Source organism: Hibiscus syriacus, unplaced genomic scaffold (genome assembly GCF_006381635.1).
Source record: "Hibiscus syriacus cultivar Baekdansim isolate YM2019G1 unplaced genomic scaffold, ASM638163v2 tig00110458_pilon, whole genome shotgun sequence".
In the NCBI taxonomy this organism is placed as follows: domain Eukaryota; kingdom Viridiplantae; phylum Streptophyta; class Magnoliopsida; order Malvales; family Malvaceae; genus Hibiscus; species Hibiscus syriacus.
This window is the reverse complement of record NW_024062745.1, coordinates 1,060,588-1,082,375: the sequence shown is the minus strand read 5'-3', so window position 1 is coordinate 1,082,375 and position 21,788 is coordinate 1,060,588. Positions and strand designations below refer to the sequence as shown.

The window sequence follows — 21,788 nt, the reverse complement described above, 5'->3', positions numbered from 1 at the left end:
GATTTTCTGGGGAAAATTCACTCAGAATCACTTGTATCACAGAAAAATCGAAAATTTTCCATCGAATTGCAAAATAGACTTAAAAGGCAAACCTTTCGTTTTATTTTTTTGGCATTTTTCTGAACTTATCCATAGATAAATAGACTGACCACTTAAACTTTTTGTGGCTTAAATCTTTTGATAAATCTCTTTATTTTCCTTCAACTTTCTCTATCAAAATTTTTAAAAAAAAATAATCTTTTTTTCCTTCCTTCAACAGAAAACATGCTCTGCAAGTTCATTTATGGTTACCCTTTTGACAGTTTAAGAACTTCATCCTATTTCCCGCCAATCTCCCATACAACAATGAAAATGATGCATGAATTTTCACAGAAAGAAAAGCTTTCTTTTAGGCTATAGTCCTAAAAAAAACATTCATGGACTCCGACTCAGACATAGATTTCAATGATGTCTTTGGTGGTCCACCAAGGAGGTCATCAGTTCAAGAGACGATGTACAGTTTTGGTGAAAGCCCGAATTCATCATCATCTGGTTTTGATGAAACAGTGGTTGCACACCGGAATCCATGGACAGGTCTGAGAGAAAAGCCGGTGTTCGGAGAAGAAGAGACGACGAATCATCGAAGAAGATACTCAAAAAACGACTTCTTTGATGATATTTTTAGAGGGAATCAATCTTTGACTTGTTCTCCAAGAAAGTATGAGGTGAAGGACCCTTTTGAACCAGCTTCACAGCTATTGAGTCCTTGTAGGCCTTTGCCACCAAAGGCTGAACCTTTTAGCAGTTCATTTCCTTCTCAATTCAGGTTCTGAATTTCACTCTTTGGTCTTCATTTTGTTACATTTAATGTTGTCTTGTAACAATGTTCATATTGTCCCTAAATTGCTCTAAATAATGTCCTTTATATGCTTACCACATGCTGTTTGATTGATGAAGCCATTGAAAAACTTAGAAAAAAAATCGAATATACTTGTATTAGACACATACCCGAATCTAATATTTACATCTAAATCCGAATAACATGGTACATTTTTATTAAGTTAGCCAATAGCTTACTTTTGCCACCTTTTAACTTCCCAGCCTTCCTGCCAAATTGCACAAAGGAATGGACCTTCCCATATCTAAAAGCAGGGATGGATCTTCAAATGGTACAAGTTACCATGCATATTCTCCTATGTCAAGATTCTCAGGCCAAGCAAATCAAGATAAAGAACAGGAAACGAGAAGTGCTTTCCGAGGCGATTCGAAAGAAGATTCAAGCAGTTCGGCAAGTACTGGAAACGACAACCGGTTTCACTTCTCGATTTACAAATGGGCGGACAAAGGAGGTGTGCCAATTGCAATTCCTCTAAGGGGAAGTCATAGGTTCAAAGAAAAGGATAAACTGCAGAGATGCTCAAGTGCTAATGGTTGGATAGCTTGTGAAAGTATAGCAATGGAACCAAAAGCGAATTTTCATAACAATTTCAGCTCTACTGATAGAATGTCATCAAATGACAAGAATAAACACAGCTTTCCTATTGATTGGAGGAATGAAGTCAAAGAACCGGTTCGAATTATCGAGGAAGACAACATTCCGAAGCCCAAGTCAGAAAGTTGGCCTAAAAGTACTGATAAGAAAGTTTATGGTGACACTGTCTTGCCTAGTTCAAAGGCTGAAAACAAGACCCAGTATTCCCTAAGGAATTCATGGGATAATGGAAAAGGCAGAGATAGAGGAAAGGTCAAAGAGTTCATTAAAATTTTCAACCAGGAGGCTTCACTGAAACTCAGAGCTGACATCACCTCTGAGAATCATAGCTCTAGATTGAAGCAAAGACATAATGTAAAGTCGGATATTGAACCAAGAGTTCGTATGAAGCAAAAGGATGAGAAAACTCACATGCCTAAAATGCAAAAGGAGAAGAAAATATCTGCAGATGTTCGTGTCAGCGGTAGTATGTCGAACAATGCATCAGAAATGAATACTAATGGCTCAGAAAAAGACACTGGTTAGTTCATATGGTTTTCTATGTTTACATCATTTGATCTTTTGTTTTAATTAATACACCATGAATTTTCAAATGTTCAGTACTAATCATGTACTTACTCCATGCTGGCATCAGTTTCTGATGGCTCCAAGAGTATTGCTGAAGATCCAACAGAATCATCCGAGATCAACTTTTCAGTATGCCATTCGTTATTTAACTTCATGTCTATCTGTACATCTGCAAAATAGTCGATATATTCTGGCTTTCGATCGACTGTGCGTTGTATTGATATATGAAAATCGATATTTGACTGTACAACAGATAGAAGACCTGACACTAGTTTCAGAAGAGAAATTTTTTCCAGAATATGGCATGGACCATGAAGAAATCCAGGTAACAAATAGTACGCTAAAAGCAGCTATAAACATATCCGCAAACACCTATTTTGCTTCACATTTTTTTCAGCCGGATAGTACTTCATTGTATTGCAGGCCATTGATGCTAAAATACGGCAATGGTCAAATGGAAAGCAAGGAAATATCCGTTCACTGTTGTCAACCTTACAATATGTAAGCTATGTTGTTCCTGCTCGTTATTTTTTCTTGAAATATTTATGTCCGACACTCGATTTAACATACGGACATTGGACAGGACTTCAAAAGATCCTCAAAATACATTGAAAAACATATAAAAATCCGACCGTGCCTACACATACTTGTATCCAACACTCGCAATGAAGTCTCGAGTAACATAGTTGTATGAAACAGGTTCTTTGGGCCGATAGTGGCTGGAAACCAGTGCCACTTACTCATATAATCGAAGGACGAGCTGTTAAAAAGTCATACCAAAAAGCTCTGCTGTATCTTCATCCAGATAAACTACAGCAGAAGGGAGCTGCCTCGTACAAAAAATACATTGCAGCAAAAGTCTTCGACATTCTGCAGGTAATGTATAATTCCTTTTAAGCATTTCTTCTCATATTGATTGCAGTAAACGTCCTAATATATATATCCAAGACACCGAAACATAATTGAAAACTCGCATCCTAATCCTATAGTCTTTTTCATAAGGGTAATTCTTTGTGATAACAGAGGTGAAAGCTTAGAAATTTGTACATGGAATTGGTATTGGTCTACCAAATGTGTTTGATATGATCAATTATCGTACTTCAAAAAATTCCAAATTTATACAACTGGACAAGCGCTTCCAGACAGACCACATAGGAACCTGCATAGGCTGAAGTTTCATACACATGGGGTGACTGGTTGTTTCCCCGCTGTCTATTTAACCTACCTACATTTCTTATAGGACAAAAGCCCTAGCTGCAACTTATCATCATGTTGGTCCGAACTTCGAGTTTTTTATTTGAAGTAGTCGTGTCCGACATTTGTATTCCATAAATGATAATATCTTTCGATAACAATTCGAATACATGAAGAAAAAAAACACTTTTGGGATGTATGTGATTATGTTTTGCATCTATGAGTTGCAAGACAAATTTGGTTTCAGTCCAACTCTTGTCATTGCAGGATGCGTGGACTCAATTCAACTTGCTAGATTCGATCTGATTTATTATTTGTTCAACCGCGACATGTCATCTATTAAAAAATAAAACAAAATGCAAGAGCTCGGGGTAAGAGGAGAATGCACATGATTAATACATCTTGAGATATCTTTTTTATTGTTTATCTGATTTATTTGTACTGCAACGGAGTTTAAAGAAGAATTCAAATTCAATCTCTAGAAAAATTAAAAAAATGATTGGTTGATTGAATAAATTAGAACAGTAAAAATGGAGATGGAAAATAAAAGGTCCATCAGAGTTTGGTTTCATGTGAGCAGAGCCTTCAAGGCTGCAACAATGCTCTGATTGGTGAAGAAGAGATGAGAAATTTAGTCTTGCTCTCTCCCCAATTTTCATGCCGTTTTGACCGTGACACGCTTGTCGTTTTATGTTTCCTCGCTGTGGGGGAAGTAGTTTTCTTTCCTTGCTATACATGTAACTTGCTGCCATATTTGTATACGGTATTTTATTGTCCTTTGCTTAGTACAAATTTCAATTCATTAATACCAATTGAATCTTAATTTAATTAATATTATTGTTATTAAAATAACAAGCATATCACAAATAAAATTCTCATTATTTCTTACTAATTTGAATTGCTTTAATGTTTATGTCAAATAATTACTTTTAATTTTTAAGGTTCAAAATTATTTTATTTTCAGACGAGCTTTAAAGGATTGGTATAACTTTCCAATAGATTAATATTTATATTAGATAAAAGCAAATTTTTAATTAATTAATTATATGTATGATTTATAATATATTCATTTTTAAGTAGTTGACTCACATGATAACCGGAGACCGACTAATAAATCATAACTAACTAAATAGAAAAAATAAAAAAAATATTAATTATAGTTATAATCTTAAATTTTTTAACGATTCTAAATTTAATCTTAATCCTATATAGAAAAGAGGGAAAGGAGGACTCTAAGAGAAGGAAGGAAAATGCTCCTAGTGAGTTTTGAACCCATAACAAGGGATGAGCACGATATCAAAACCTGACGGGTTTCAACTTGAACCTACCAGATTTTGACCTGACCCTCTTGGGTCATTTTTTTTAAAAAAAAAAGGGTTCGGTTAAGGTCGAGTCAAATTTTTTAAATGTTATATTCGGATTAAGTCGATTTTGGATCAGATGGAGTTGGGTCGAGTTTGAGTTTTATCTATAAAAGATGAGTCAGATTTGAGTCAGGTATATGATATATATTTTTAAAATCAGGTGAATGTATTTTCAAGTAAGGTAAAGGAAGTATAATTTTTGAGTCGAATTCGGGTTAGGCGAAGGTATTTTCGGGTAAAGTGAAGAGGCTCTAGGGTTTTTTTGTGTGTGTGTGTGTGTGTGGGGGTGGGGGGGGGGGGGGGGGGCTACCAGACGCACGGGATATAAAACGAAGGGGAAAAAAAGTTTAATTAAAAATTGGTTAAACAACACCATGAACCGCTGAACTTCTTAAGATTCACTATATTGGGTCCAAAGTTAACAAAATTGTAATTTGGTCACTAATTGAAAGTTAGGATTTTAGGTCAAAATTTCCCAATTTTTAGGGTTTTTAATTTAGGGATTTATTGGGGTGTTACAGTATCCGATTGTCGATGTAATAACCACAAATATCTCGAACGGATAGAGTAAGTACTCGAAGAATATCCAACCCAGATAACAGTGTCACCGACCACAAGAGAAATGATGCATTGTAATATTTGGTGAGCATCTTGCGGAGTAAAACAACGGTGTACTTCTACTTTGTTCCAAATAGGACGATCAACGAGCATAAAATCACCACAAACGATGCGGGAAGATGTGGTGATGACAGGAAGAACAGTAAGGTGAACTAACAAGGTTCCACCCCAGTTATATCTGAACAACAGATCCTGATTATTCACACCAATACGCCAAAAGAGATCATCCCACAAAGCTGCAAGGGCATTGAATATGCCACGCCAAGCAAATAAGGGTCAATTTCCGAAAAACACATCGAATATATTCCCTGACAAAAAGTACTTTACAGTAAAAACCCGAGAATACAATGTCAAATATTCTTCCCAAGCATGGACTCACGACCCTTTAACAAAGCAAGACAGAGATCAAGAACATCTCTCAACCAACAGCCAAAAAGACCGATAAAAACTACCCGTAAGGCCGTCTATACTGGGAGCTTTGCGAGGATCAATTTGAAGGAAAATAGCATGAATTTTCTCCATCGAATAGGCAGCTTCATGCTATTGGTCACCGCCGAAATTACTATTTGGAGCAAGGCAGCAGTAGATGGAGGCGAGGACGCAGTGAATAAATCTGAATAAAAAGTTGCATCACCATGAATATCATCAAGATATTCAACCCACACACCAGTACTGGTGTGTAAACCCCTGATTGTATTACATTTGTGACGCTGCGAAGACCAGGAATGAAAATAAGTAGTATTTCAATCCCCATGAGCTAACCTGTTCACCCTCGATCTCTGCTGCTAATAATGCTCTGAAGTAGTGAGTCGTTGATGGAGATTATCTTTTAAGAGGGCAAATTATCACAAATCATCATCATTAATCGGCTATTGAAGAAACTGATCAAGTTGGCTCCTAATGGAAGCAGTATAGCCCTTATTCCTAGCAAATTGAAACTACTACCAGTCACATAAAACTGGACCAACTGCCCTAATCTTGGAGAGAGTGAACCCATGAGAAGTATGATATGTCTTCCAAACACACTGGACACATGTATTGTCCTTGCTCCTACAATTATCAAACCAAAAATAATCCTGATTAACCCAAGAAGTAGGGGCAAATTGGTGTTGTGTCCACAAGAAAGTAATAGTGACTCGATGAAAGAGTGTCTTTGTGCTAAGTAAACCAGCCACGAGAAGGCCGAAGATCCCAAAAATCATTGTGACAGAGAGCTTCACGAAAAATCATCATATCAGTTCGAATAGGAGGATGACCACCCGATTTTTCAGAATTAACAAGGATCTCATTAAAGTCACCCCCGATGATCCAAGGAGCCGTAAATTGAGTATAAAGCCTATCAAGTAAACCCCAAGTGTCATAGTGTCGTCTCCTGTCACTACAACCTTGTAAATCAGTGAACCGGAAACTTTGAGAATTATTTTCCAACATAACATCAATATGTAAGTCGGAGTACGTAAGTAACTGAACAAAAGTAGAAGTGCGCCAAAAGAGAAGAAGACCAGTGCAATCATGACTGTTTGCCACAGAAAAGTATCCCCACATATTCAATCGTCTCTTCAAAGTGTCAACCCTCGCAAGTTGAAGATGAGTTTCACAGAGGAATATCAAGTCAGGGTCCTTACGAGCAATAAGTTGCTTTAGTGCATGAACTGTCCAAGGGTTCCTAAGCACATAGAAATTCCAATTAATGATTTTCATAATGCCCGATGAGGCTGGTCTCCAGCCTGCGCCTAATTAGAAGAGGAATCAGTAGCATCAGTCACTACAATATTATATACCACGTGGTCAATAGAAGAAAGTTTGGCCTTCTTTGAGGATTGAGATGGTAGCAAGACCTCTAAAATAGAGACCGTCATAGACCATTTAAAATGAATGAGTGCACGAGATTGAGGAGCCATTACTCAACCAAAGACAGTGGATGAAGGTGGGGGTTGTATGTAGGACAAGATATGGGTCCAGGTTGACAGTAAGAGCTACGGATGAAACCGTATGAGCGACAGGAGATTTCAATGAAGAAGAGGGATATATCAAATAAAATAATACCTAGTCGATAACGTCCAGTTGACCCAGAACACGGAGGAGGGGGCACCCGTAGCCATTCCCCAAACTAGAGAGAATCGTCAGTAACCCAGTACCAGTAGGGCAAGATGCCAAGACATGGCCTACACGACCACAATTAAAGTACAAGTTTGACAGACGTTCATATTTTAGAAGATGCAGGGGAGGATGACCATTCTATTGAAAATTCTTCAAGCAGCCGGTGGCTGTTATTAAAAACAAGTAGGGGTTGCTAAATTTTTTATTATTTTGTAATAGAGATAATTATAAAATTGAGTCATTGAACTTTAGGGTATTTACAAGATTAGCCCTTAAGCTTCAACTATAAATACCCTAGCTCATTTAGCTTCAAAATCATCCCAAATCATTTCTTTCTCCCAATACTAGAGAGCTTTCTTGTGAGTAGTGAGTGTTTTGTAAATACTTGTAAATTTTCTCTCTTAGTAAAAGATCTGCAGCAGTCCGGAGACGTATGCATAATTGGCTGAACTCCGTTATCAATTTCAGGTATTACTTTTCCATTTTTATTTCGCATTCTCACTAATCTGATTATAGGGAAATTACTCGTTACTTGTTTTATTTCCCAACAACTGGTATCAGAGCTTTTGGTAGTGAATTTTGTCAATTTTTCTGCGAGGTTACTATTTATATGAATAGTGAATTTCGTGAATAGTGAAATTTTGTCGGCGATACAAGTTTGTCGACGGAGGTGTTCTAATACACGGTGGTTCGCAAGAATTGTCAGAAACGATCTAAACGAAGCCAGATTCGAGTGGGAGCGATGGCTGCAAACGAAGGGAAAGTGAAAATTGAAAAGTTCGATGGTGCGAACTTTGGCTTTTGGAAAATGCAGATTGAAGATTTTCTGTACCAGAAAAATCTATATCAACCTCACTCAGGAAAGCAACCAGAGGGCATGAAAAATGAAGTCTGTGCTCTTCTTGATAGACAAGCCCTCGGAGTTATCCGACTGACGTTATCCCGCAATGTTGTTTTCAACATAGCAAAGGAAAAGACTACGGCGGGTCTCATGGCGGCTCTTTCCAGTATGTATGAGAAGACATCGGCCTCAAACAAAGTTTATTTGATGAGACGATTGTTCAATTTGCGGATGGCGGAAGGGGCATCAGTGGCTCAACACCTAAATGAACTCAACACAATCACAACCCAGTTGAGTTCCGTGGAAATTGAATTCGATGATGAAGTTCGAGCTTTAATTCTCTTATCATCTCTACCAGACAGTTAGAATGCTACTGTTACAGCAGTCAGCAGCTCATCGGGAAATAGCAAATTAAAATTCAACAATGTTCAGGATCTGGTATTGAGTGAAGAAATTTGATGGAGAGAATCAGGTGAAGCATCAAGCTCCTCAGCCTTGCACACGGAGTCTAGAGGAAGAACTTTAGAAAGAAATTCAAATCGTGGCAGATCGAAATCCAGAAGAGGAAAATCAAGAACGGGAAAGAAAGATTTTACATGTTATAATTGTGGTAAGAAGGGCCACTTTAAAAGAGATTGCCAAACACTGAAAAAAGATATCGGTGCACATGAATCTGTAAACATGATAGAAGAGACAGGTGATGCCATGATCTAAGTGTTAACAGTCCGATTGAATTATGAATCTTAGATTCAGGGGCATCTTTCCACTCCACCCCATGCCAAGAAATCATGGAGAACTATGTCAGTGGTGATTTTGGAAAGGTTCATCTAGCTGATGATAAAACCTTGAAGATCGTTAGAAAAGGAGACATCTGATTAAAATTGTCAAACCAGACCACTTAGAAGCTGAAAGGAGTGAGACATATTCCTGGCCTCAAAAGAAATTTGATTTCTGTAGGACAGCTTGATGGAGAAGGATATAGCACAACCTTTTCAGACTGTGAATGAAAGATTACCAAAGGAGCACTCGTCATTGCTCGTGGTTAGAAGACTTGTACTCTCTATATAACCTCAAATTTAAAGAATATCATTGATGCAGCAGATGCTGATGGAAAATCAAACCTATGGCACCAAAGGCTTGGCCATATGAGCGAGAAAGGGATGAAGACACTTTTATCAAAAGGGAAGCTGCCGGATCTAAAGAATATAGATGTCGGACTATGCGAGGATTGCATCTTTGACAAACAAAAGAAAATCAGTTTTGCAAAGATTGACAAGACACCAAAGGCAGAAAAGTTAGAGTTTGTTTATACTGATGTATGGGGACCATCTCCAGTTTCATCTCTTACAGGCTCACTATATTATGTCACCTTCATCGATGATTCTACAAGGAAGGTGTGAGTTTATTTTCTGAAGAAGAAATTAGAAGTCTTTGATACCTTCAGGAAATGGAATGCCATGGTGGAAAATGAGACTGGTTTGAAAGTCAAGCGGTTAAGGTCTGATAATGGAGGAGAGTGCAGAAATAAAAGATTCAGAGATTTTTGCGCAAACAATGGGATCAAGATGGAGACAATAGTTCTCATGAAACCGCAACAGAATGGCGTAGCAAAGCGCATGAACAGAACTCTGAATGAACGTGCCAGAAGCATGAGGATACATGTCGGCTTACCCAAAATGCTATGGGCTGAAGTTATCAACATTGCAGCTTACCTGATCAACCGTGGGCCCTCAGTTCCTTTGGATGGCGGAATACCAGAGGAAGTTTGGAGTAAGAAATAAATAAACCTTTCACACTTAAGAGTATTTGGTTTTATTTCTTATGTACACATAGACTCTGTTGAAAGAAGTAAACTTGATGCTAAGTCCAACAAATGCGTCTTCGTTGGTTATGGTGGTGATGAGTTCGGTTACCAGTTTTGGGACTACGAAAATCGAAAGATCATCAGAAGAAGAGATGTCATTTTCAATGAGAATGTGATGTACAAAGACATGTCAACCATAGAATCAAGTAGCTCTAATACCGAAGCTGAAACAAAGGAGTTTGCTGAGTTTGAGGAGATTTCTGGAAATGATGTTCAGATCAATCCTGAAGCAGTTCAAGAAGAACCAGTCACACCAGAACTGAGATGCTCCTCCAGAATTCCTAAACCAACCCAGCGTTATTCGCCTTCGTTGCACTACTTGTTGCTGACTGACAATGGTGAACCAGAGTGTTATGATGAAGTAATGCAGGTGGAGGATTCAGTCAAGTGGGAGTATTCCATGAAAGATAAGATGGACTCATTTATGTAAAATCAGACGTGGGAATTAGCTGAATTACCACCAGGCAAGAAAGCGCTTCATAACAAGTGGATTTACAGGATCAAAGAAGAGCACGATGGGAGCAAATGCTACAAAGCAAGATTGGTTGTCAAAGGTTTTCAGAAAAAGAAGGTATTTACTACATTGAAATTTTCTATCCAGTCGTGAAACTGTCTACAATCAGACTGGTGTTGAAAATTGTAGCTGTATAGAATTTACATCTTGAGTAGTTAGATGTAAATACAGCTTTCCTTCATGGTGATTTGGAGGAAGAAATCTATATGAGGCAGCCAGAAGGCTTCATAAAGGCAGGCAAGAAAAACCTGGTATGCAGGTTGAAAAAGAGCTTATATGATTTAAAACAAGCTCCTAGACAGTGGTACAAGAAGTTCGATAGTTTCATGAGTAGCAGTGGTTTTACCAGATGCCAAGCAGATCATTGTTGCTACATCAAGAAATTCGACAACAACTTCATTATTTTATTGTTATATATTGATTATATGCTCGTTGCAGGCTCAGACATGCAAGAGATTATGAACTTGAAGAAAAAATTGTCGAAGCAGTTTGCAATGAAAGATCTGGGTGCTGCAAAGTAGATTCTTGGGATGAGGATCAAGAGAGACACAAACTCGGGGACTTTGCTGTTATCACAGGCTGAGTACATCAACAAAGTACTCTCCAGGTTTAACATGCAAGATACTAAACCAGTAAGTACACCTTTAGGTGTTCATTTTAGACTCTCAAAAGAACAGTCACCAAAGACGGAGGAAGAACGAGCACACATGGTGAATGTGCCGTATGCCTCAGCAATTGGAAGTCTGATGTATGCCATGGTTTGTACCAGACCAGATATTGCTCATGTAGTGGGAGCTATTAGCAGGTACATGAATAATCCGGGTAAGGTACATTGGGAAGCTATCAAATGGATCCTCAGATATCTACGGGGTACCACAAACAAAGCACTTTGTTTCAAAGGTGGAGATACGATACTGACAGGCTATGTAGATGCTGACTTAGCCGGAAATATTGACATCAGAAGGAGCACTACAAGGTATGTCTATACTTTAGGAGGAACCACAGTGAGGTGGGTTTCTCAACTATTGAAGATAGTTGCTCTCTCCACAACCGAAGCAGAATATGTCGCTGTTACGGAAGCTAGCAAGGAGATGGTCTAGCTCCAAAGTTTCTTGGAAGAGTTAGGCAAGAAACAAGAAAACAATGTCTTGTATTGCGACAGTCAAAGTGCTATCCATCTAGCAAAGAATCCGTTTTTTCATTCCAAGATGAATCACATACAATTGAGATATCATTTTATCCGGTCTCTTCTGGAAGATGGGATTTTGAAACTTGAAAAGATCAGTAGAGCTCAAAATTTGGCAGACATGTTAACAAAGACAGTGACTACGGACAAACTGAAGTTGTGTTCAGCTTCAGTTGGCATGCTAGAATAACAAGACTAGAAATGTTGTTGCATCAATCGAGGTGTGAAGACAGATTAAAATCAGTCTTCAAGTGGGAGATTGTTGAAAATTCTTCAAGCAGTCGGCGGTTGTTATTAAAAACAAGTGGGGGCTGTTAAATTTTTTATTATTTTGTAATAGGGATAATTATAAAATTGAGTCATTGAACTTTAGGGTATTTACAAGATTAGCCCTTAAGCTTCAACTATAAATACCCTAGCTCATTTAGCTTCAAAATCATCCCAAATCATTTCTTTTTCCCAATACTAGAGAGCTTTCTTGTGAGTAGTGAGTGTTTTGTAAACACCTGTAAATTTTCTCTCTTAGTAAAATATCTGCAGTAGTCCGGAGATGTAAGCATAATTGGCTGAACTCCGTTATTAATTTCGGGTATTATTTTTCTGCTTTTATTTCACATTCTCACTAATATGGTTATAGGAAAATTACTCGTTACTCATTTTATTTCCCAACACATTCGGCCTTCGACCAATTTTCATACAACGTCAGAAAGGTTGCTTAATATCAATAGTGATCCAAACTAAAAGATAAGACCCTAAACGCCTAACATTGAAGCAAAGATCCACCGCTAGAGGAATGTCAAGATGAGCTCCAACGAATTGCCCCCATTGACTCAGTCATCCAACCAAGGGGAAGATCATATACTCAAACCTAGATTGACAAACGTGTGAAATCATAGTCAATAAGGTTACGATTATCATCATATATGGTGAGAGCCAAGAGGTCCCCATTGAAAGACCAAGGAGAACGGTCAAAGATAGTTTGTTGAGTTTCATTAGAAGTGAAGTGAACCAGAAATTATGTCTCACTTAGAACAAATATCTCAAGTCTCAACAACATTAGTAACACCTTAGATGCTCTTGAAAACCCTGATGACCGTATTAGATTCTACTGCCATTGTACTATACAAACGACCAACTAGATAGAAATACAAAGAAGAATTAGGTTGGTGGAATGAAGACCCCGGAAGGAAGGCATCTTTGAACTCATCCTCGGTGAAGTGTAGGCATGCAAGAAAGGTCTTAACCTTGTCTCCCATGAACTAAAGAATGAAAAATTCTGTAGTGAAAAAAATAGAGAAAAATCCCTAGATACAACCGCACCTATAAAATATAAAATATCCAATAAAAAGAGAAGCCCGTATATTCAATTGGCCTAAAGCCAAATTGACAAAACTGCTAAAAACGTCTAAGAAAAATTATCCTTGTAACACCCCAAATTCTGGACTAGTAACTTCGAGTTTACTCTAAAGGCTTGCAGACCCCATGAATTTCATAATTTAAGTTGTTGAGCTTAACTGGGTTGTAATTGAGTTGAATTATCCATAAAAGGAGGTCTTTGAATGGTAAAAGATGATGATGGAACAAAAGCATAATTGCTCCATTTTAAAGGATGAGAGCTTTTATATCTCTCATTTCATATTTTTCTCTTCATTTATTCTTTTTATTTTCTCTACTTTTTCTTCTCAATTGTTCCACCCAATTACTGAGCTCAAAGGTAAGTTCTTGAGCCTATTTTATATTTCAATTTCATTCCTAATCCCTTCAGCAACATCATTTTAATGATTCAAAACCTTTGAGTTCTTTGTTTAAAAGAAAAGGGAGGGTTTTATCATCTAAGTCTTGTTGAAAAGTGCTTTATAGCTAAATGAGCTTCATTTCGGGATTCTTTGATCAAGGTAGTGTATTTTAATCTTTTGGAGTGTTAAGGCTTTCATAAGCATGATTATTTGTTAAGATTTGGATATTTGATCATTTTAGGGCTTCATACTTGATTTATGTCATAGATAACGAATTTGATGTAAAGTATTTGTTTTTATGGCACTTTATAACCCTAAGTAACTCCCTAAAGCTCTAACACATGATTAGGAACCAAATCAAGACCTTTAGAGTGATTTTTAAATGTTTTTCGAGCCTATTTCTGGGTTTTCTAGGTTAGAGTATCGATACTGAATGAACAAGATCGATATTGGATGAACTGGGACGTTTTCTGGACATTTTATGCAGGGAGTATCAATACTCTAAGGAGAAGTTTTGATACTCTTTCCAAAATATGAATACTTTTACCAAAGTATGGAAACTCTTGCCAAAGTATGGATACTCTTGCCAAAATATGGATTACTCTTTGCCTAGTTTCAATACTGAGGGTAACAATATCTATACTGAGAGGGTTTTTGGCAAACATAAGCTGATTTTGGTACCGATACTCAAGGGTATATTGATACTTGACTAGGGAGTACCGATATTACATGTAGGATATAGATACTACTTAGTTTTGATGGTTAGTTTTGACATTTTTAAGGCCCGTAATAGCTAAGGATGACTTGTAATAAGGGAATTTAGTTTGTGAGGGACACAAGGGACCAAGAGGGCCTAAAAACACTCATAGGAGTGGGTTACAATCGATGTAACCATACCAAGCGTAATACGTCGAAGTATATTCAGTCGGGTACATATTCGAATAGTTAAGAATGAGGATCGTTACAAGGGATGTACCGAAAAGTGGTACAATGAGTAATCAGATTCAATAATAGTGAAAAATGTATGCTTCGAGAACATCAGTGAATTGAGAACGCATGAGTCGTCTCTCCAACTTATGATAAGAGCAATTAGAGTGTTGCTACCACTACAAGAAAAACACCCTTTAATGACGCGCATTGCGCATCATCTATGGGTGCGGATGACACACAAATGCCTGTTGTTGAAGCCACCAACATGAATTTTTTATGACGCGTAATTGTGTGTCATAAATCTATGACGCGCATTTATGTCGCGCATGTATGACTTACATTGCGCGTCATTGAAGCCCCCGTCATAAATTAAGATGACACACATTTGTGCGTCATAAATTTATGACACGCATGTATGACTTACATTGCGCGTCATTGAAGCCCCTTCATAAATTAAGATGACACACATTTGTTCGTCATAAATTTATGATATTTATGACATGCATGTATGACTTACATTGCGCGTCATTGAAGCCCCTGTCATAAATCTGCTTGACATACATTTGTGTGTCATAAATTTATGACACGCATATATGACTTACATTGCGTGTCATTGAAGCACACATCATTTAAAAAGACGACAAACGTTCGTGTGTCGTAATTGTATTTCGGAAATTTATATATATATATATATTGTAGATTGACAAATAATCAAACTAAATCACATTGAATGCCTCATAATACTAAATCTATGTACCATATTATATATAAGCAATCCATTTGCATACAATATATTCACATTAAGTTATCAAAAATATTGTATTAATCATATGTCGATACAAAATATCAAAGCATAATAAAGTTTGCCACATAAGATACCCATTCTTTGCGAATATCATCATCCGTATATTATTCTTTCCCATCGCCAACCTAAGTAAAAAATATGAAATAAGTATATAATTTATATTTATTTAAAGTGAAGTATATAATGAACTATTAAAGAGTACTAAAATGACCAATTTTACATATGCATTCTTTGAAGCATAAATAACATTATGCAAAGTCATAAAATCAATAGCATTAAAAAAATCCAACTTTGTTCACAACAATATCATCACAAATAATAACCACAAGAGAGTCCCTGTTACGTCTATAATACTTGACAAAATCAAATTTTGGATTTTAAGTGCTAGTACGTGTCAAATGCTTTCACAACTCCACCGAACATTTCAAATTGTTCCTTTAGACATTGATTCATATATCGACAAATAGTATTGATTGCCACATGCTTAAAACATGTAATTAGATTCAAGAATTCACTCATTACTTACAACATAATCTATCAATATATAGAAGCAAAGAACAAGAAGTTTACCATCAATGTAGCTACCAAGTCAAGGCCCTTCTCCTTTGCAAATGTCTAAGCAGAATCCTCAGCTATGGTTTTGGAGACTACATAACAGAGATGAATTAAAAAAATTACATTCAGAAATAATACCGTTTTATTATAAAAGAAACAGTTTGATATTCTAAAATATTAAGTTGTAGCATGAACAAATTGTATAGTGCACAAACAAGACAACAACTAGCCAGTTCATGCAACCATCAAAAGAAGTTATGAAAAGTGTGATCAATATCCTCAATATGATAAAAGTGCATGATGGTCACTAATTAGCTGCTAAAATTAGATACCAAGAAAAATATTGGAACACTACCAAGAAAGTGCTGAAGTCAGTCCATAATAAATAAAGTTAATAGAAAGACCAATGTAAATTGACATTTATACCTTTATGTCCCGATGCAGAACAAAATTTGAATGCAGATATTCAACTGCCAGAAGTAGCTGCGCAAACCACATGCAGCTTTTGTACGCCCACCTCTCATAGGGGAACCACTTTCTCTTACTTGCCCTTCTTTCAAAGTAGTTACTACGCCTTTGATGGATTTAGGTTTCTTTGATTGAACATGAGAAGGTTTTATCCTTCCTTTTTCATCAACTTTACCAGAGAAACTAATGGGGCAAATATCTTCTTCCTTAGAACTGGAATCTGTGCCAGTGGCCTCATTATTGTTATTTGGAATCCTTGTGTCAGTGTTTCTGTGACTTGAAATCGAACTATCTTTATCACTACATGAGCTATTACTATTCTGACTCTCGACCATATTTTTCCTATTACCACGACCACTGGTAACATGCTTATCCAAGCAGCAGTTCTTCGAAAAAAAGCTAAATGATTGACGATACTTATCAACATATGGCTGCAAATAAGGGTGCTTCAAAAGCTCGAATGCCTAATCAAGGTGAAAACTCAAAATGTTACATTGAAGTCCTGCATGTGGAGAATTCTTGGAATTGAGCAAAAAGAAACTTACACTTGGTCGATGCTCTGGATTCTTTCTTAGCATGCCCTTGATAACTGCCTTCATGTTTGTGTAAAATTAAATAAATTAACAATCATGTAGCAAAGACTTGATTACTTGACAAAATATATAGCACTAATCATGCTTAGTGTTACTGCCAAAATACATATCACCAAGTCCCTTGGGAATTTAAACGAAACTTCACTATTTTTGCCTTATTAAGGGAGAAGAAATAAATTTTCATGGATCCAATTTAAAAATTCCTACATTTATAAGAAATAATCTGATCAAGAAATCTGCACATTGTTGAAACCTAATACATAAAAGAATAATTAAAGCAAATGAGGAAACAAGGATAGAAAAGCACAGTATGAGCATGAAAAATCACAGAGAATACTTGGTTATCATGAGAACATACAATAAAAGTGAGCTCTAAAGTTAATATTGAGACTTACAATGATGGAGAGTAGCAAGAAGCTAAAGGGACAATAGAGGAACGATTTATCTTGCTTATCAACCCTGCCATGTCCTAGAACAAGAAGTTTAACAAAAATTAATGGAATTAATTTTGTATAATTTACACAGATAGTGGAGGCATACAAATGGTAATTTATAGAAAACCTCTCAAAGGACAAGACATCACACTAGATGAGGACAACATTAACTACTTTGAAAGCATTATTTTAAAGAGTGGAGTGCAGAATTCATGGAAACTGTTATGAACCTAGCAAAGGTTGCTACATATTATTCTCAATTCAGATAACCAAAAGATAGAAAGTTCCATTATATTTGGCAATGGAAAAAAATTCCATAATGAGAAAAAAGGAAGGGAATAAAAAAGGAAATTTTAAATTCCCTTTTAATAAAACATCAAATGAAATTCGTGCTATTTGTCAGAAAGAGAAACTGTGTAAACTCATTACTGAATACAAGAAGCAGATTCAACAAAAACATTTGTGAGAACTCTTACAAAAGCTTTAAAAGCAGGGCGACGAGCAGCCATCTCATACATACAGCACCCTGTTCAACAAGAAGCAATTCAGCTGATATATATATATACATGTATGTAAGTCAAATACTCGAGAAAAGACATACCCAGAGACCAAATATCAGACTTGAAACCATAAGGAATATCTGCAAGCAGTTCATGACACATGTAATTGGGAGTTCCGACCATCTGAGGCACGTACAAAGTCACTATTATCTAGCACTGGAACTAAAAATAATTAGCACATTCTAATATAAGAATAAATACAAAAATATAACAATGATATCAAAAAGTAAATAAGTATTGTTCATTGTCAATATAAGGGATTGAGAATACCGAGTTTTAGACTAGTGGTTGTTCTCATACTCATTGCATTGGAGGCTCATGGTGCAGGTTTCAACTCTCTCCTCCACACTTCCTTTGTCCAAAAGTGTTTATGAGAGCAAGGATTGACGAGTACAAAATTTAACCCAATAGATACATTTATATACGCTATTTCTTTGGATATTTATGATCGATACAACATGAGTGACAGTTAATTTACAGCACTCCAGTATTTAATCCTTGCACAAATTCTGGGCCCTTTTATGATTAATTATTAATACATCTCTCCTATCACCAAATGTAACACACTTCGACTAACTACCCAGAAGTCGCATACATGCATATATTTTCAGTTCCTAAGTAATGATGCCATACCAAAATATACTAAGGTAACAACAAATGATTCTTTTTTGCTTAGTTCTTTCCTTAAAAATGATTAAGTGATTATTTATGTTAATCTACTTGGTATTGTTATAAATTTTACTCGACAATTAGTTACAGTTTGGTCTCGGTCAATAAAATTAAAATTAGCACCAAGTTTAACTGTAAGCTTGGCACACACTAGGCCTGTTCATTTTAACAAATCATATTATTTTTCCAGAAAATGTAACTATATTGGATTGTGACAGCCAATCTGGAAGAGTGGAATATGTTATTAATTACCGAATGTGAGTAATATGCTACCATGCAAGAATGTTTGCAATAAAAGTAAAGGGAAATTGAGGCATCTGTCAACAGAACAAAAAACTGTATTTCGAGATTTGCAGCATAAGCTACTAAGCTTATTATACCAAACTGTAGGAAGATAAAGAAAAGAAATGCTAAAAGAATGACCCAAAACAATTATTTTCAATTTTAGATATGGTTAGAAAAAGACTAAAAGGAAAATGTATGTCAAAAAATCATTTCATTACAATGTACATACCGAGAAAGCCAAATCATCTGCCTTTAGAGTTTTAGCAAGCCCAAAATCCCCTAAACCAATACAGACAAGAAAGGAATTTAGGATAACAATAGCAGAATAGCCAATTAGGTAGGATATCTGACATAACTTAATAGGAAACATAGATAAAGAGAAAACCTGTAAGAAAGCAAGAAGAAAAGGGAAAAGACAAACTCACCAAGGAGAACATCTTGATCTTTGGTAAGAAAAATATTGGAACACTACCAAGAAAGTGTTGAAGTCAGTCCATAATAAATAAGTTAATAGAAAGACCAATGTATATTGACATTCGTACCTTTATGTCCCGATGTAGAACAAAATTTGAATGCAGATATTCAACTGCCAGAAGTAGCTGCGCGAACCACTTGCAGAGCTTCTGCACAATGTTCACAACCAACGAAATTAACTGTAAGTCGTAACCACCTCCTCTCTTCCACAATTAGGTGAGAACCATGGAAGCAGAAACCCCAACGGGGAATCTTTTACCGTGCCACATAATTCTAAGAAGAAACTAACTTGTAAAATCAATAGGAATAGAGAGATAAGATTACCTCCTCCGGGAAATAGATCCCATTTGATTTTTTCATCAATTCATCCATGTTAAAAACAGTTAAACAGGAAAATAATAAAATACTACAAATTTTGCAGGATGTCTAAAAACAAAAATCTCCGAATCAAACTTCTAGATACAAACGTGGAAACTCACATATCTCCACCTTCGCAGTATCCAGTAACAATGCAAACATAGCAATTCTACATTACAATTGCAAAACACAAAAGCAACAGAAAAAAAAAACGAAGCAGTCACGGACTCAACAAGCTACAAAGTGAAGCCATATTTTGATTCGATAATCCTAGAAAAAAACAGTAGTCTGGTATCTTACTTTCTCAACCTAGGTTTCCTTAAATTGAACAACGTAAGGGTGTTGGATTCGTGAAATAAGTGACATCTACATACCACAAAAATGAAACTAGATCGTAAATTGGAATATTAAACTCGCTATTCCTTTAAGGAGAAAACATATTAATTTGTTTAGATGAAAGTAACATCTAACTTCTTGATGCGTAGAACTCCTACAATGCTCCGTTTGCCGCGCCAATCTGATCTTCTTCAAAACATAGATATTTTTTAAGAGAAATAGTCAAAAAATCAAATTACACATTAATTAAAATCAGAAATTGAAAAAAATAAAAAAAAAGTACATGTTCTTTTCAATTTTATGATAAACGAGAATGGCAACGCCAAAAGCTCCACGGCCAATCCATTCCAGATCTCGTAATAATCCATTCTCGACTCTATTGCTATTAACTCTTTACTGGATATCCTTTTCTTTTTTTCTTGCTTTTTCTTCAGAAAATCAAAATAAAAGGAGCAGCGAAGAATTGTTTTGAAAAATCGTTTTCGTTTTTAGACGTTTTGTTTTTTCTCAGAATTAGGAGTAGAAAAGGGGGAAAATTACCTGAGTAGAGTTACGGGAAGCGAAAGGCGAGAGAGGCTGCAATCTTGAGAGATCTCAAATTCACATGAATATAACATAATAATTCCTAAGACCAGAAACCCAAATTGAATGGTGGAATAGAGAACGAGGAATGCCTGTGGAAGAAGCGGCGTGAACTGATAATTATCGACATAAAGAAGAGGGAAATGATGAAAATAATGGGGGGGGGGAGAAATTAGAAAACGACTCCTAAAGATGACACATAATTAAAACTATACTCCGTGTTTTTGTAAATTTTTTGAATTATGACTATTAAATATGACACACATTATTGTAAGTCATAAATCGTTCAGATTTTAAAAAACATGACATTTTTTTTATGACACACATGTTTTGCAAGTCATAAATTAGTGTGTGTCATCGTTCGTGTGTCATTAAAGGTATATTTTCTTGTAGTGTACCTAGTAATGAACCCGAGTCATGTATTGGGCTAGCTAGTGTTACATCAGTGAACAAGGAATACATAAATCATTTTTAAGTCATGAAACGCATAGAGACTTCTTTAAAGACTAAGAATGACTAAAATACCCTTAAGTAACGCACAACCAAAATAAATCGACTTAATAACTAACATCATTAATAGACTAATAAATCGTTGCATAATATTTTAGATGAGAAAATGAGCGATATAACAACTAGTGAGAGGATGACCTCACTTTAGTGTGTCCAGCTATGTTAGGGTGTAGCTAGACTAGTTTAGTTGCCCCAGTAGGGAATGGTCAGTGAGCAAGGCGCTTCAGTGGCTAATTAGGGCATGAGGCTCAAGCATTCATGAGGAGTGGGTTAGCGATATTAGTGTTGTGAGGCCTTTGGGCCCTTATATATGCATGTATGGTTGTATCAGTCCAGTACAACAGATATTCTCAAAACTTGGCTTGAAGGTTATGTGAGACCGAGCCAATGCTTCAGTTGAGCAGGAATTGTACCAATGCTATATGACACCGGGTTCCCCCTCCACCTCCATGATCTTCCTAATAGTTATGTGAGACTAGGAGATCATTCATCAGCTTACTGGGAATTTCACAGATGCTATGTGACACTAGGTTTTCTCAATTAACTAGTGTATGATGGTTGTGTGAGACTAAATACTAGTAAGTGTTGTATTCAGATAATGCACATGAGTGTTAGTGTCACATTTAGAGAATGCAGAACAATTACAGTTATTATGGTTAAAGACACAATAGAGGTGTACTCATGGCGAGACCCTTAGTAAAGGATTAAGGGAAGCATGAGACTCCTACTTCAGTGATAGAACAAATAACCCTTAAGTAGACAACACTTGATTAAG

General features: G+C 36.3%; 1 protein-coding gene and 1 pseudogene across 1 annotated transcript; one reads left to right on the top strand and one right to left on the bottom strand.

Moving 5' to 3' along the window:
- The first annotated feature begins 253 nt into the window (after window positions 1-253).
- LOC120126530 (J domain-containing protein required for chloroplast accumulation response 1-like) lies at window positions 254-3,637 on the top strand. The gene is made up of 8 exons (XM_039144684.1): window positions 254-329; window positions 392-805; window positions 1,081-1,991; window positions 2,106-2,167; window positions 2,292-2,363; window positions 2,462-2,539; window positions 2,738-2,914; window positions 3,500-3,637. Exons 1-8 carry the CDS (start codon window positions 265-267, stop codon window positions 3,536-3,538), a joined length of 1,818 nt encoding a protein of 605 aa, XP_039000615.1. The 5' UTR covers window positions 254-264; the 3' UTR covers window positions 3,539-3,637.
- Window positions 3,638-16,173: 12,536 nt separating this feature from the next.
- Window positions 16,174-21,464, bottom strand: LOC120126454 (annotated as a pseudogene).
- Window positions 21,465-21,788: the final 324 nt, after the last annotated feature.